The sequence below is a fragment of the Sander vitreus genome, chromosome 20 (genome assembly GCF_031162955.1).
Source record: "Sander vitreus isolate 19-12246 chromosome 20, sanVit1, whole genome shotgun sequence".
Classification (NCBI taxonomy): domain Eukaryota; kingdom Metazoa; phylum Chordata; class Actinopteri; order Perciformes; family Percidae; genus Sander; species Sander vitreus.
The window spans coordinates 1,475,120-1,491,960 of NC_135874.1; the positions used below are offsets into that span (position 1 = coordinate 1,475,120).

At 42.0% G+C, this 16,841-nt stretch overlaps 2 protein-coding genes across 2 annotated transcripts in view; both read left to right on the top strand.

Annotated features, from left to right (window-relative positions):
- Window positions 1-213: 213 nt before the first annotated feature.
- dtd2 (D-aminoacyl-tRNA deacylase 2) lies at window positions 214-7,718 on the top strand. The gene is made up of 3 exons (XM_078277808.1): window positions 214-505; window positions 1,784-1,853; window positions 6,444-7,718. The coding sequence occupies exons 1-3, from the start codon at window positions 395-397 to the stop codon at window positions 6,758-6,760; spliced, it is 498 nt and encodes a 165-aa protein (XP_078133934.1). The 5' UTR covers window positions 214-394; the 3' UTR covers window positions 6,761-7,718.
- A 1,853-nt stretch (window positions 7,719-9,571) lies between these two features.
- The window catches only part of LOC144534800 (uncharacterized), a 37,607-nt gene continuing 30,337 nt past the window's right edge, over window positions 9,572-16,841 (top strand). Inside the window, exons 1-6 of the mRNA XM_078276837.1 lie at window positions 9,572-9,627; window positions 9,903-10,029; window positions 10,238-10,425; window positions 10,516-10,587; window positions 12,190-12,307; window positions 14,908-15,044. Of these exons, the coding sequence (XP_078132963.1) occupies window positions 9,906-10,029; window positions 10,238-10,425; window positions 10,516-10,587; window positions 12,190-12,307; window positions 14,908-15,044 (639 nt within the window). The 5' untranslated portion in view covers window positions 9,572-9,627; window positions 9,903-9,905. The remainder of the gene's footprint in view (window positions 9,628-9,902; window positions 10,030-10,237; window positions 10,426-10,515; window positions 10,588-12,189; window positions 12,308-14,907; window positions 15,045-16,841) is intronic.

The window sequence follows — 16,841 nt, forward strand, 5'->3', positions numbered from 1 at the left end:
ACATTAAGACATTTGCAGACAAAACGCATGTAGTTCATAAAATACAATGTTGTATTATAAATTAAACTACCCGATAATATAACGGCCGTGCGGAATAATCGCACGAAAAATCGTCCCCCAGTGTGCAGATGATTTCAAACCTGAAAGCGGGGGAAAGACTGCGCAAATAATGCGCAGCTTGGAGCACCTTTGGGCATTTTTAGTTGACGTTAACACGGAAGCAGATTCCATTCATTGACCATACGTTTCTGTCAGTTTAGGAGTCAGTTTGATGTTAAAGTTTTCAGATTGGATCGGTTTCTTCTGTTTCTAAAAAAAGGACGGAGTTAAATCAGGGAGACAGCAGAGAAGATTAATAACAAGTTATACTTATTAATATACGTTAGGCCTAGTGATGACGGAGAAAGGCAGTCCTCCCGCAGCCCGGGCGGTGCTGCAGCAGTGTCTGCGGGCCAGCCTGCAGGTGAAGCCCGCAGAGGAACACTCCGAGGCCCAGTCTGTCCAGGTGACGACCAAGTATTCAGTAAAAGTACTAATGCCACACTGTAAAAAGACTCTGTTACAAGTCAAAGTCCAGCATTGAAAATGTTACTTAAGTAAAAGTATGTAGGTATCCTCAGGAAAATGTACTTAAAGTAAGTAAGTAAAAATACCCAATGCAGGACTCTCCTCCTATTGTAGAAAGTGTAAAGGACCAACCAGTTGTGTGTTTAATGGTCTGATCATCTCAGCTGGACTTGTAGCCGTTATATTGTTGGCTAGTTTACTTTAGAATAAAACATCATATTTTATAAACTACATGTGTTTTGTGTGCAAAAGTCTTAATATGTAAAGTAACTAGTAACTAAAGCTGTCCAATTAATGTAGTGGAGTAAAAAGTACTATATTTCTCTCTGAAATGTAGCGGAGTAGAAGTAGAAAGTGGCATGAAAAGAAAAGACTCAAGTAAAGTACAAGTACCTCAACATTTGGACTGGAGTACAGTACTGCAGTAAATGTACTTAGTTGCATTCCACCGCTGCAAGTAGCAAGTTAGTTTTTTCCTGAGCTTCCAACTACACTTTGTGAACTTAATCAGGATAAAAAAGGAAAAAATGTATGACTTTTTTTTTTTTTTTTTTATCTTTAGGCTCAAGAAACAATGTATATGTAATTCTTTTTGTTGTTGGAAAAAGCTGGACTGAACCTGTACTTTCACAAGGTTTATCAAGTTTATATCAAGCAATTCATTTTTGTGCGTAACAGCTTCCGTTTCCTGACACCTTTGTTCTTTTATAGCACACAGGCAGATTTAAATGGAGTTCATCTGTAGAGAGTAACTTATTATGATTAAAAAAGAGATGGCTCCAGTAATTGGCATCACATAGTAAGAGGAAGGAATTACAGCATTTTACACCAAACACAGACCTTAGAACTTAGAACACTTTAATGTCCCCGAGAGGCAATTAGTTGTACAGTACAGGCATATTGACACATAATCCACAACACAGACATTGAACCAGACATCTACAGCACTATTTCTCTAACACATAACATACACACATCAATAAATAGAATACAGTAAAAAGGAGTATGTTGCACTTCCCTAAAAGGCCTAATGTCATAAATAAATGAAACTACTGCACAGTACTTCACACATATTCCTCCTCCAGTCATACCCCTCCCCACATCTTATTGAATTGGGTTATTGGGAATGAATGAATGAATGAATGAGACATGGACCAAGAGTTGAAGGCTGGCTGCTTATTGGTCCACATCATTGATGCCACTTTGTGTTTTTCAGATTGACAGAGGGATGGTGATCTACGTGTGTTTCTTTAAAGGCGCCACAGACATCATCCTGCCCAGGATGGGTCAGTGACCTACATATTCCATTAACATAATGTCTCCACATTTGGCTTAATGCACTTTTTTTTTTTGGATTATTATCTCTGAACATTGCACCTGTTTTTACTTTATACTGTGAACACTTGCACGTTCCTTGGTCAATATTTTTGCACATTGCATCATCCTTGTTTCAAATACTGTACAGCTCTTATTATTTTATAAAACAGATGTATTTTACATATCCTATGTCATATTTTTGAATCTTTCTCTTTACTAGGGCTGCACAATATATGTTTTTTTTTTTAATCGTCATCGCAATATTAACTGGCGCAATAACCATATTGCGATAGGCTGCAAGTATCGAAAAAGTGCTCATATGCTTTTTGGCTTTTTCCCTTTCCTTTATTGTGTTATATATCTTTTTTGTGCACGTTGTAGGTTCACGAAGTGAAAAAGCCCAAAGTCCCCCCCAAAGGGACTTACCATCTCCAACAGAAAACACTGTTCACAAACTGCTCCAAACAGCTCTATTGTAGTCCAGCCTTTACTTCAGAGACAAACGTGGTCACTTTGGAACACACGTTATAATGCTCGCCTAGCTGCTAGCATGGCACTCCCTCATACTCTGCTTCTGACTGGCTAGTAGTCCTTACCTAGGTACTGTCAGGGCACGCCCTCATACTCTGCTTCTGACTGGCTAGTAGTCCTTACCTAGGTACTGTCAGGGCACGCCCTCATACTCTGCTTCTGACTGGCTAGTAGTCCTTACCTAGGTACTGTCAGAGCACGCCCTCATACTCTGCTTCTGACTGGCTAGTAGTCCTTACCTAGGTACTGTCAGGACACGCCCTCATACTCTGCTTCTGACTGGCTAGTAGTCCTTACCTAGGTACTGTCAGGGCACGCCCTCATACTCTGCTTCTGACTGGCTAGTAGTCCTTACCTAGGTACTGTCAGGGCACGCCCTCATACTCTGCTTCTGACTGGCTAGTAGTCCTTACCTAGGGTACTGTCAGGGCACGCCCTCATACTCTGCTTCTGACTGGCTAGTAGTCCTTACCTAGGTACTGTCAGGGCACGCCCTCATACTCTGCTTCTGACTGGCTAGTAGTCCTTACCTAGGTACTGTCAGGGCACGCCCTCATACTCTGCTTCTGACTGGCTAGTAGTCCTTACCTAGGTACTGTCAGGGCACGCCCTCATACTCTGCTTCTGACTGGCTAGTAGTCCTTACCTAGGTACTGTCAGGGCACGCCCTCATACTCTGCTTCTGACTGGCTAGTAGTCCTTACCTAGGTACTGTCATGGGCACGCCCTCATACTCTGCTTCTGACTGGCTAGTAGTCCTTACCTAGGTACTGTCAGGGCACGCCCTCATACTCTGCTTCTGACTGGCTAGTAGTCCTTACCTAGGTACTGTCAGGGCACGCCCTCATACTCTGCTTCTGACTGGCTAGTAGTCCTTACCTAGGTACTGTCAGGGCACGCCCTCATACTCTGCTTCTGACTGGCTAGTAGTCCTTACCTAGGTACTGTCAGGACACGCCCTCATACTCTGCTTCTGACTGGCTAGTAGTCCTTACCTAGGTACTGTCAGGGCACGCCTCATACTCTGCTTCTGACTGGCTAGTAGTCCTTACCTAGGTACTGTCAGGGCACGCCCTCATACTCTGCTTCTGACTGGCTAGTAGTCCTTACCTAGGTACTGTCAGGGACACGCCCTCATACTCTGCTTCTGACTGGCTAGTAGTCCTTACCTAGGTACTGTCAGGGCACGCCCTCATACTCTGCTTCTGACTGGCTAGTAGTCCTTACCTAGCTACTGTCAGGGCACGCCCTCATACTCTGCTTCTGACTGGCTAGTAGTCCTTACCTAGGTACTGTCAGGGCACGCCCTCATACTCTGCTTCTGACTGGCTAGTAGTCCTTACCTAGGTACTGTCAGGGCACGCCTCATACTCTGCTTCTGACTGGCTAGTAGTCCTTACCTAGGTACTGTCAGGGCACGCCCTCATACTCTGCTTCTGACTGGCTAGTAGTCCTTACCTAGGTACTGTCAGGACACGCCTCATACTCTGCTTCTGACTGGCTAGTAGTCCTTACCTAGGTACTGTCAGGGCACGCCTCATACTCTGCTTCTGACTGGCTAGTAGTCCTTACCTAGGTACTGTCAGGCACGCCCTCATACTCTGCTTCTGACTGGCTAGTAGTCCTTACCTAGGTACTGTCAGGCACGCCCTCATACTCTGCTTCTGACTGGCTAGTAGTCCTTACCTAGGTACTGTCATGGCACGCCTCATACTCTGCTTCTGACTGGCTAGTAGTCCTTACCTAGGTACTGTCAGGGCACGCCCTCATACTCTGCTTCTGACTGGCTAGTAGTCCTTACCTAGGTACTGTCAGGGCACGCCTCATACTCTGCTTCTGACTGGCTAGTAGTCCTTACCTAGGTACTGTCAGGGCACGCCCTCATACTCTGCTTCTGACTGGCTAGTAGTCCTTACCTAGGTACTGTCAGGGCACGCCCTCATACTCTGCTTCTGACTGGCTAGTAGTCCTTACCTAGGTACTGTCAGGGCACGCCCTCATACTCTGCTTCTGACTGGCTAGTAGTCCTTACCTAGGTACTGTCAGGGCACGCCCTCATACTCTGCTTCTGACTGGCTAGTAGTCCTTACCTAGGTACTGTCAGGGCACGCCTCATACTCTGCTTCTGACTGGCTAGTAGTCCTTACCTAGGTACTGTCAGGGACACGCCCTCATACTCTGCTTCTGACTGGCTAGTAGTCCTTACCTAGGGTACTGTCAGGGCACGCCTCATACTCTGCTTCTGACTGGCTAGTAGTCCTTACCTAGGTACTGTCAGGGCACGCCTCATACTCTGCTTCTGACTGGCTAGTAGTCCTTACCTAGGTACTGTCAGGGACACGCCTCATACTCTGCTTCTGACTGGCTAGTAGTCCTTACCTAGGTACTGTCAGGGCACGCCTCATACTCTGCTTCTGACTGGCTAGTAGTCCTTACCTAGCTACTGTCAGGGCACGCCCTCATACTCTGCTTCTGACTGGCTAGTAGTCCTTACCTAGCTACTGTCAGGGCACGCCTCATACTCTGCTTCTGACTGGCTAGTAGTCCTTACCTAGCTACTGTCAGGGCACGCCCTCATACTCTGCTTCTGACTGGCTAGTAGTCCTTACCTAGTTACTGTCAGGGCACGCCTCATACTCTGCTTCTGACTGGCTAGTAGTCCTTACCTAGGTACTGTCAGGGACACGCCCTCATACTCTGCTTCTGACTGGCTAGTAGTCCTTACCTAGGTACTGTCAGAGCACGCCCTCATACTCTGCTTCTGACTGGCTAGTAGTCCTTACCTAGGTACTGTCAGGGCACGCCCTCATACTCTGCTTCTGACTGGCTAGTAGTCCTTACCTAGGTACTGTCAGGGCACGCCCTCATACACTGCTTCTGACTGGCTAGTAGTCCTTACCTAGGTACTGTCATGGCACGCCCTCATACTCTGCTTCTGACTGGCTAGTAGTCCTTACCTAGGTACTGTCAGGGCACGCCCTCATACTCTGCTTCTGACTGGCTAGTAGTCCTTACCTAGGTACTGTCATGGCACGCCCTCATACTCTGCTTCTGACTGGCTAGTAGTCCTTACCTAGGTACTGTCAGGGCACGCCCTCATACACTGCTTCTGACTGGCTAGTAGTCCTTACCTAGGTACTGTCAGGGCACGCCCTCATACTCTGCTTCTGACTGGCTAGTAGTCCTTACCTAGGTACTGTCAGGGCACGCCTCATACTCTGCTTCTGACTGGCTAGTAGTCCTTACCTAGGTACTGTCAGGGCACGCCCTCATACTCTGCTTCTGACTGGCTAGTAGTCCTTACCTAGGTACTGTCAGGGCACGCCCTCATACTCTGCTTCTGACTGGCTAGTAGTCCTTACCTAGGTACTGTCAGGACACGCCCTCATACTCTGCTTCTGACTGGCTAGTAGTCCTTACCTAGGTACTGTCAGGGCACGCCCTCATACTCTGCTTCTGACTGGCTAGTAGTCCTTACCTAGGTACTGTCAGGGCACGCCCTCATACTCTGCTTCTGACTGGCTAGTAGTCCTTACCTAGCTACTGTCAGGGCACGCCCTCATACTCTGCTTCTGACTGGCTAGTAGTCCTTACCTAGGTACTGTGCATGTGCGACTCCCAACAAAGATGGAACAGAAGTGAGAAGTCTCACTCTGTAGCTAAAACAGAGAGCTCAACACACAGGGTGAAAAGAGGAGCTGCAGCAATGTGCAGTACAACAAAAATATGGTGTTTTCTGAAAATTAAACCATGTAAACCTATTCTGGTACAACCTCTAAATACAATTATGAACCTGAAAATGAGCATAATATGAGCACTTTAATGTCCGTTTATCGCAAGTAATATCGTCATCGCGATATTCAACAACGTTATCGCATATTTTCTTCATATGGTGCAGCCCTACTCTATGATTCTTGACTTTTGTGTACTTGTGTTTTCTTTTCTCTCACAAGGTTTATCATTATGCACCATGATACCAAGGCTGCTGGTGTAAATATTGTGTCCTCCCCTCTCTCTCCCTCATCCAGTGTCCACGCTGTTAAACCTGCGGCTGTGTGAGTCCGACTCGGGGAAGATGGTGTCGGTGTTGGAGCTTCCCGGCAGCCTGCTGATTGTCCCTCAGGCCACGCTGGGCGGGAAGGCCAAAGGCAGGGCCATGCAGTACCACGACAACATCAGCAAAGAGGACGGCCTGCGGCTCTACACAGCCTTCGTTTCTCTGTGCGAGAAGGAGCTGACGGCCGCTGCTTCAGCTGAAGTGACGGTGAAACATGGGACGTATGGAAACAGACAAGTGCTGAAACTCGATACCAACGGACCATACACACATCTGATGGACTTTTAATCAATGAAGCTTTACTAGTGCCCTCATGGAGGTCCAAATTGTCTCTTAGTTATTGTCCAAATATCTACCAACAGGGCTGGAAACAGTACCTAAGACTTTATGTATTGATATATACAGGGCTTTAAATTGACACCCGCCAACCCACCAAATGAGGGTAAAAATTACCTTTGGCTGATAACATTGTGAAGTTACTAACCAAATATGGCCGGCTGCAGAAATGTTGCCAGATTGGTCTGTTTTTTGCCAAGAAATGTGGCCGTTTTTGTGGTTTTGGCTTGGAAAACTCCAATGAACACCATGTCATGACGTGTCGTACAACCACCGGCTACCTGCGTAGCGTGCGGTATCGATTACGAGCTACGCTGAAACGGAGAAGACGGACACAACGGCGAGAGACAAACTCTGCAATTAAAGTAAAGTTAGGAAAAACTCAATTTGGCTAGTGGAAAAATGGGATTGGCTGGAAACTTTAAGAATCTACCAGACTTGTTGGCTGGTGATCAAAAAGGTGAATTTAAAGCCCTGGATATATATAATAGACCAAACTACATTGGAATAGTGTGTAATGTTGTTTAGTGCAGTTTTTGTGTATCGCCCCACAGACGTGAGTAAGTAGAATACAAACATTCTCAAATGTGTATGACAACATACATACTCAAAATTCTTAGAAGTAGGAGTTTTAAAATGTCTTCCCAAAGCCACGACATGTTTGTAAACTCTGCAGTAAGAGAACTCTAGCTTGGAAAAACCCTGCTAAGTGCCGTCTGGTAAATGTAGTAAAGGAGTATGGGGGTCTGGTGCTGTTTTTCCTGGTTCTAGTGAAGGGAAATCTTAATGCTCCAGCATACAGTGATAATATAGACAATAGGGGTTGTTTCAACAGTTTGTGGAAGGCCATTTCCTGTTTCAGCATTACAATGTCCCCAATGCACAAAGAAAGCATCTTTTTTTCCAAGGACTCCTGGCCAGCATAATTATTTTTTGTACAAACAGAAGGCAATACATTATAAAGAGAGAAATCATTTCTCATGGGATTAAAACACATAATGAATAAATAATTTTGTCCACCCTCTGTGAGCCTCCGGGCCAGCAGGGGGCGCTTGTTTAAAGAGACACCAAAAAACAGCATTCAGTGATGTGAGTCAAGTGCAGATGTGAGTTGCGCATTAGAGGATGGATACCCGAACCGAGCCCGTCGGGACCCGGGCCGGGTTCTGACAGATATTTAGAAATTATGTTTGGGTTCGGGTCGGGCTCGGTCACATCAGCATGATAAGACATTGAACATTTCAAATTTAAAAAATCTTATTATGTAGGTGCGTGCCTGTGTTAACGTGCGCTGATGACGTCATCTGTTGACATTTCTGAATGCCTTCCTACAGCTGCTTAATAAAAGCTTTCCACACAAACAAATGTACATGTGTCAGTAGTATGAGAACAACTGTCAGACAGAAAAATGCGGCCCGATCTGCACTGTAGTGCGCATGCGTCACTTTGCAACAAGTAGCCGACAAGAACCTGCTAACGAGAGACTTCTGTAATGTCAATACAATAATAATGGACCTACATAACGAAGTTGGTTCACTGCTGGCTACGAGTTAGCAATCAGACACAACAAAGGCTGTCACTTGAACGGCGATTTGAGCTAACGTTTTTGAAATGATTTCCATCTTCTGTTATCGTTTGTAATGAGAAAAGTTTATTTTAAGGATTTCAAAAATGTCAGTGTGACTCAGCGTTATGCCGTAAACCGTTTAAATTTGAGCAGGCGCGACTCACATCTGCTCACATCATCATAATACATCCATGCTCACGTCGGGTATGGCAGATTGGAATATGACTCCTGATGAGTGGAAAGATGGATGGCCCTCTCAATTTTACAGTAATCATTACAACCCCATAGTTAGAGAACACATGGTACAAACCTAATGGTACATGTACATCTAGAATTGACTACTTAGTCCAGTCATTTTAGGAAAAAAGGTACAACAAATTGCAACAGAAGCAAACTCAACTGATTTTGTAATCTCAGTATGTCCTGAGTAAGGGAAAAAAAGCTCTGAAGAATCCCATTAGGGGAAAGTTTACAAAAAGACCCAAATATAGCCTATTCATACGCCTATTCATTCTTTTTTCTCACGTGAATAGGGTAACATTTGTAACCTTTAGATATCACCATGAAAATTACTGAGTTGATTAATTACATCAAGACAAACAAAAAATGTATTACAGGTTTTTTAAATTGTTTGGTAACATGGGCAAATGGTGCGTAATCTAAATACGTATGTGCTAATTTGCATAAATACCATAACAGATCTAAACATTGGGTATAGCCAGGTGAAAATGTCTTGTTGAATCTATACTAGGCTACCCATGAGCATTAATACATAAACCAGCCTTTATTAATTATTATTGCAGAGATGGGGTCTAATAAAGGTCAAACCCCACATTAACGGTTTGGAAAAATGAGCTTAAGCTTTTTGCTACATCTCTACAATACATGGCAAAGGAAAACGCCAAGATACTCTTTAATTTGTTGGACTTACATTCCCTACTGGACTAGAAAGACACCCTAGTATCTTTTATTTTCTTTATTTGTTATGTTTTATTGTTTATATTGTCTCTACCTCAAAGCTGTCAACACTTTCTTTTGACAAATGTACAAATTGTGCCTTGAATGTTCGTATCGCTATTGTACAATAAAGAGTTAAAAAAAAAAAAAACATTGGGTATGGGTATGACACGTTATGCCGTAAACCGTTTAAATCTGAGCATGCGCAATTCACATCTGCACTCGACTCACATCGGGCAGTGACAACAGAGACCATCAAACACAGCAGTGCCTTCAGACACGTCAAATTGATAAGGTAAGTGGGAGGGGGAATGGAAATACAGTACAGATATGTAGTAGGCTACAGGTAGTATGACCTTTTAATTCCCAGAGATGAAGATAGAATGCGGAAAAAGTGAGAAATCTTGCCCATTCTGTTATTTAGCCTATTCATTTATTCATAGTGATGTTGGATTCAAGACCATAAATTCAACAGTAAACACGAGACAGTTGTAGAGTTTAATTATTTGTTACACTGCAGTTACACAGACTGACATGTCACATGTGGATGTCACTTGTTTATCACCACAGACTATGGCAGAATTTCAATTCTTTCACAACTTGAAGTCGTACTTGGAGACCGGGCAAATGCTGTCTAGTTGGGAAAAATCAATGAAATGGAAGATCACCCGGTCTGCCTGTACTTTCATCCTAAAGGGTAATTGTTGTTGTCCACGTACAATAAACAAGATTGATTGATTTGTTATGCACAACAGCAGTGAAATGAAGACTGGTCAACTCCATGACTGTGTAAAGACTTTAAAAAGTAGATAAATATAATTTAAAAATAATAGATGATGATGATGTGTGTGTGTGTGTGTGTGTGTGTGTGTGTGTACCCCCACCCAATGATCCTGTCCTAACAGATGGTAGGCTGTTTTACACTGGCCCAGCTCAGAAGTACCTTCGCATGGTGGTGATGTCAGAGCAGGAGAAGAAATCCGTGCTCACTGAGTGCCACGACCAGAGCAACCATAATGGGGTCAGGAGCACCCGGAACCGTGTGATTGCAAGCTACTATTGGCAAAGTCTAATACAGGATGTGGAGAACTGGGTAAGAATGGGTGAAAAGCTAAAAACATCTGTACCAATCTCACTTATCTTAAAGAATGTACATGTTTTTGTAAATTGGCTTCTGATATAGGTCAGGTGCTGTCAGGTCTGTCAGGTCATTGACCCCATAAAAACGGTGGCACCCATCCTCCACCCAATAAAGGTAAGATGTTATAAAACTTATTTACATATTTATCATAGAATTACAGTATCTGAAATCCGTATAGGCCCGTTTAAAACAAATCATGGTAAACCATAAATAAATTAAATAACAACATTGCTGTAATACATTTATGTTTATATAACCAAAAATGTAAGTTACTGTTAAAAACTTTCAGATATGGACATTTTAAAGATGTTTAAAGTATTTGTATTGATGTTTAAAATATTTATTGTTTTATTTGTTGGTGTGTGTAGGATGACAACAACTTTCAAAATGCTTAAGTGAAGATAAGATAAGCCTTTATTGATTCCCAGAAGCGGTTGTTGCAGTTGTGCAATGACATACATAAGAACGGATGAATAGAGACATTAAAAAAAGATTATAAAGTAAGTAAAATTATAAAAAATAAATTAGTTTCAGTTATAAGGAATACAGTGTCACAGTTTTACAAACCTGGTCATACAATAAACAACAAACACAGTTTTATATAGTAGTTAATTTAAATGTATTGATATATTTTAAAATGTATTAAGATATTCGCGCCCAAAAGTTACAAGCTAAATTTAAACCTTTATTTTGAAACTTTCGATACCGGAACGTACAAGGTTGTTACTGCTAGCTTAAATGTGCGAACCACCAAACGCCACATTTAGCCACTAGTTTGACTTAAAATGTAATACTTTAGAGAATTGATATGTGCATTTAGATGCAGTGAACTAATTTAACTCGTTTATGGGAACATTTGAGTCGAAAAAATAACGCGCTGAAAGTTGAGTTTTTGTTGAAAGTTGACGACGGTGTAACGAGAATTAGTGTTTACTGGACGAAATATGTTCTAAGGTGGGAAACGCTTTCAGTAGGGAAATGTTAGCTATTTTCGTGATAATATAACGTGTATGTTTTTGTGGTATCAGAGTCATGGTGATAGTCTGTCTGCATGTGCTCTCTTAAAGGGATAACGATAGATACTTTATAACAGGGAATATCGTTTTCATTATTAATTAATCTAGCTAGCTGTTACTATTTTCCAATTAATCAATGGATGATTTGTTTATTAATTGTTAACAATAATGTGTCCACCACGTTACTAATGCTCAGTCTTAAAATACAAAAATAAATGACCAAATGACTGTCCAAAACCAAAATGCATTCTATAAAAAGTGTGAAAAGTCAGCCAATGTTTAATTGTGTGCTTATTAGCAGCAACTAAGACAAGTTTAGCATTCCTATTTAATAAGTAACAAACCATTAATTGACCATTTGTTCAAGCTGTCAATCAATGGCATGCTCATCACATTATAGGAGCTCAATAGGATGTGAGAAAATAGTCAAATATCCGAGGGTCTTTCTATATGAAATGGAGAAAGATAAGCACAGATGCGTATTAGCTGCACACAAAAAAACAAGTTCAGCAATCTAACTTAATAAATATCAAACAATTAATTCAATACCAAAATTGTTCAAATTTTTTTTATAGACAGGTAATCAATAAATTGATTCATGTTTGAAGCTTTAGATTTGATTGACTGATGAGGATGTATTTTGTGATTGTCATATGAGTTAAAGCATCACCTCTCTATATCTTTGTCCTTTCCCTCACAGATGCCTTCTTATGACTTTTTGGATGAGGTGGAGCTGCTATTGCGGGGCGGAGTGCATCCTGTAGACGCAAAGAGCTCAAAGAAAATAACCAGAGCCAGCAAACATTTTATCTATAAAGGTATTTCAGAGCTACTCTGGCAGGTGTGCCCAGCGATGTGTCTTACACATTAGAGAACATTGTTTCCTCTCAGTGCAGAGCAGTTAAATCCTCAATGTAGTCCAGTTTCCCTCAATTGTCCACACTTTGAGCATCACAAATAAACCTTTATGATATTAAAGTGGAAGCCGAAAATCTCAGAGACAGATATCTAAGAAACCGGACGAATAATAAACAGTCTGCAATATAATATAAACAAAGCATTGCTGTCTGCAAGGGCGTAGCGGACACTGAGAATACACACACACACACACACACACACACACACACACACACAACCCAACATACATATATTACATACATATATTTACAGCACCACCTCCCACAAAATACTTCCAACTTCCCTGTAATTCATAGATTCAAATGTGAAAAAATGTCTTAACCTTTTGCATATTGAGGAACTTAGTAGAATATTTGGTTCACTGGCATGCTCTGCCTCCGTGTGGCCAGTTAAAATGTGGTCTCCCATTGGTGCAAGATGTGGCATTAAAACAGTATGGAACGGTTTATGGAAATGTCTGTGTTTCCATCAATCATAAATGAAATGTAGGCTACTTGGAATCTGTGATTTAGAGAGACGAATGGCAGAGGATCTTTTCTAAACTGTTACCATATATATTGTCAACAACATTTGGCTCAGTCCCGATGACAGTAGGCCTCCTGTACTACATTTCATTCACTGTTGTTCATAACATTTGTTACAGGAAGAATGTTTAAAACATCAACTCACTGGATGGTAGGCAATTTTTGTAGTGACTGATGGTAAAAAAAAAGTACTTAATATGAGAGAAAAGTAACAAAGAACATGTAGTATTGTTGCGATACATCATGTCTTCAAGCCTGATTATAATGACTAGTGGAAAATACCTTTATTCTTCCAACGAAATCATGTTTTCTTGCTACTTTGCACTTTATAAGATTGTAGGAACATTGCCTACCATCGGGAGAGATATGTTGTATGACGATCCTGGGTTGAGGACATTTTGTGATGACCTGATTATATCTGTCTTATAATATGTCAGCAAGCAATGCATCATCAAGGCTGTGTTGTAGATGTTGATGAAAGCCTTTTACCCTTGCACAGTTAACCATATGCAGTGCACCCATCCATATGATGCACATTGCACACATAATTTGGGTGATATGAATGTAAGATGATTACAGAAGTGACACTGATCTGTGTTTTTGTTTGTTGTTTTTAAAGAAATGGCAGAGCAGATTCCGAAAACAAATCCAGTGTGGCAGGGTTTACATTTTTATGATGTAAATTGAGGGCGCAAAAGCAGTATCGGCTCCAAATATCGGCTCCAGAAAATCGGTAGCCCGTATCGGTCATCGGCTAAGGCTGATGGGGAAAAAATAAATCGGTATCGGCACTAAAAAAAATCCATATCGGTCGATCCCTATCTTCAACCTTTCTGACTGATTTTGCTGACTGAATTTCAGTTATACATCCATGACTAAATGAATTTCTGGCTATGCTGGATTACATAGAAGTTAATTTGGGAGCATGCAAGGGGGGAAATCACTCACCCCACCACCATTTGTGAAAGTATTCAGATCTTTTACTTAAATGAAAGCAGCAATTCCACGGCGTTAATACTCTGTTACAAGTAAAAGTCCTGCATATTAGCCTCAAAATGTACTTCAAAGTACTCATTCTGCAGAATGGCTCAGTTCTTTTATAGATTATGTTATTGGATTTTAGGCAGCGATGCATTCATGTGTGAGTGTCACTAAACACGTTGCAGCTGGTAAAGGTGGAGCTAATTTCAGCTACTTTATATGCTGCAGTTTAATCTATAGTGATAGATCACGTTGAGTCACATTCTCTATTAATAATCAGAATCTGCAAAGCAGCTAAGATACAGTAGTGGAGTAAAAAGTACAGTATTTTCCTCTAAGGGGAGTAGAAGTATGAAGTAGCATAAAATAAAAAAATACCCAAGTAAAGTACAAGTACCTTAAACTGTACCTGAGTACATAGGCGTAGATTTCGCATCCCACTCCAATATTTAGAGGTAGATTTGTCCCCCTCAAAAAACATGAAGGTCAACCCACTCCCAAAATAGCCGTTCAGGGGGCTCAAAACATGTACAGGAAACAAAAACTGTGTCTACTTGTGTTACATTAGGGCGTTAAAGAACACAACATGACCGTGAAAAATAAAGAGATTAATTTAGCTTTAAACTTTGGAGCGTATGGCTTTACCAAGGTTATATTCTCTTATAGATTTGTTGTTGAGATGTACACGATTCCTAAAAAAAACATCCAGAAAAAAGTGTAATATTTGGAATGTGCAGAAAGTTTTGAACAATACAGGAGAATAATTGATCATAATATTACCATGACTTGATGCAGAAAAGGCACAAATTGTTGCATACAAATTCACCTGAATGCAGGAAATGAAGTGTTAAAAATGTTATTGGGCGGGGACCCCCTGGTTATGTGTCCACCCCCCCCCCCCTTAATGTTGAAACAAAACCTACGCCCTTGCTTGAGTAACTTTCCACCACACATAATGAAAAGTAGTGACCGTTGTTCCTCTCCGGATCCTCCAGATGACTGTCTGTGGCGTACGTATCGAGGCCGCCTCCTCCGCGTTGTCAGAAGCGACGAGGAGGTGAGGGAGATCCTGGTCCGTTACCATGACAACAACCACCACGCTGGTCGTGTGCGGGCAGTAAAGGAGATAATGGTGAGTTCAGGTGACATCTTGAATGGGCACGAGAAGGACTTGAAGTGATTGTATTGTGTACTGACTGTATTGCTCTTGGGCTTATATATTATGTCTAGTTTGGATACGTTAGTAGTCAGTTTGATTTAACAGACAGATAAAACATGTACACTGGTAGGGGAAAGTGTGTGTGTGTGTGTGTGTGTGTGTGTGTGTGTGTGTGTGTGCGCACTGTATGATTGTATGTATGCATCTATACAGTGGGGCAAAAAAGTATTTAGTCAGCCACCAATTGTGCAAGTTCTCTCACTTAAAAAGATGAGAGAGGCCTGTAATTTTCAGAGACAAAATGAGAAAAAAAATCCAGAAAATCACATTGTAGGATTTTTAATGAATTTATTTGCAAATTATGGTGGAAAATAAGTATTTGGTCAATAACAAAAGTTCATCTCAATACTTTGTTATATACCCTTTGTTGGCAATGACAGAGGTCAAACGTTTCCTGTAAGTCTTCACAAGGTTTTCACACACTGTTGCTGGTATTTTGGCCCATTCCTCCATGCAGATCTCCTCTAGAGCAGTGATGTTTTGACTTTCAACTCCCTCCAAAGATTTTCTATGGGGTTGAGATCTGGAGACTGGCTAGGCCACTCCAGGACCTTGAAATGCTTCTTACGAAGCCACTCCGTCATTGCCCGGGCGGTGTGTTTGGGATCATTGTCATGCTGAAAGACCCAGCCACGTTTCATCTTCAATGCCCTTGCTGATGGAAGGAGGTTTTCACTCAAAACCTCACGATACATGGCCCCATTCATTCTTTCCTTTACACGGATCAGTCGTCCTGGTCCCTTTGCAGAAAAACAGCCCCAAAGCATGATGTTTCCACCCCCATGCTTCACAGTAGGTATGGTGTTCTTTGGATGCAACTCAGCATTCTTTCTCTTCCAAACACGACAAGTTGAGTTTTTACCAAAAAGTTGTATTTTGGTTTCATCTGACCATATGACATTCTCCCACTCCTCTTCTGGATCATCCAAATGCTCTCTAGCAAACTCCAGACGGGCCTGGACATGTACTGGCTTAAGCAGGGGGACACGTCTGGCACTGCAGGATTAGTGTGTTACTGATGGTAGCCTTTGTTACTTTGGTCCCAGCTCTCTGCAGGTCATTCACTAGGTCCCCCCGTGTGGTTCTGGGATTTTTGCTCACCGTTCTTGTGATCATTTTGACCCCACGGGGTGAGAGCTTGCGTGGAGCCCCTGATCGAGGGAGATTAGTGGTCTTGTATGTCTTCCATTTTCTTATAATTTCTCCCACAGTTGATTTCTTCACACCAAGCTGCTTACCTATTGCAGATTCAGTCTTTCCAGCCTGGTGCAGGTCTACAATTTTGTGGTGTCAGCTTTGACAGTTCTTTGGTCTTGGCCATAGTGGAGTTTGGAGTGTGACTGTTTGAGGTTGTGGACAGGTGTCTTTTCTACTGATAACAAGTTCAAACAGGTGCCATTAATACAGGTAACGAGTGGAGGACAGAAGAGCCTCTTAAAGAAGAAGTTACAGGTCTGTGAGAGCCAGAAATCTTGCTTGTTTGTAGGTGACCAAATACTTATTTTCCCGAGGAATTTGCAAATAAATTCATTAAAAATCCTACAATGTGATTTTCTAGATTTTTTTTTTTTTTCTCATTTTGTCTCTCATAGTTGAAGTGTACCTATGATGAAAATTACAGGCCTCTCTCATCTTTTTAAGTGGGAGAACTTGCACAATTGGTGGCTGACTAAATACTTTTTTGCCCCACTGTATAAGCAGGTATGTATA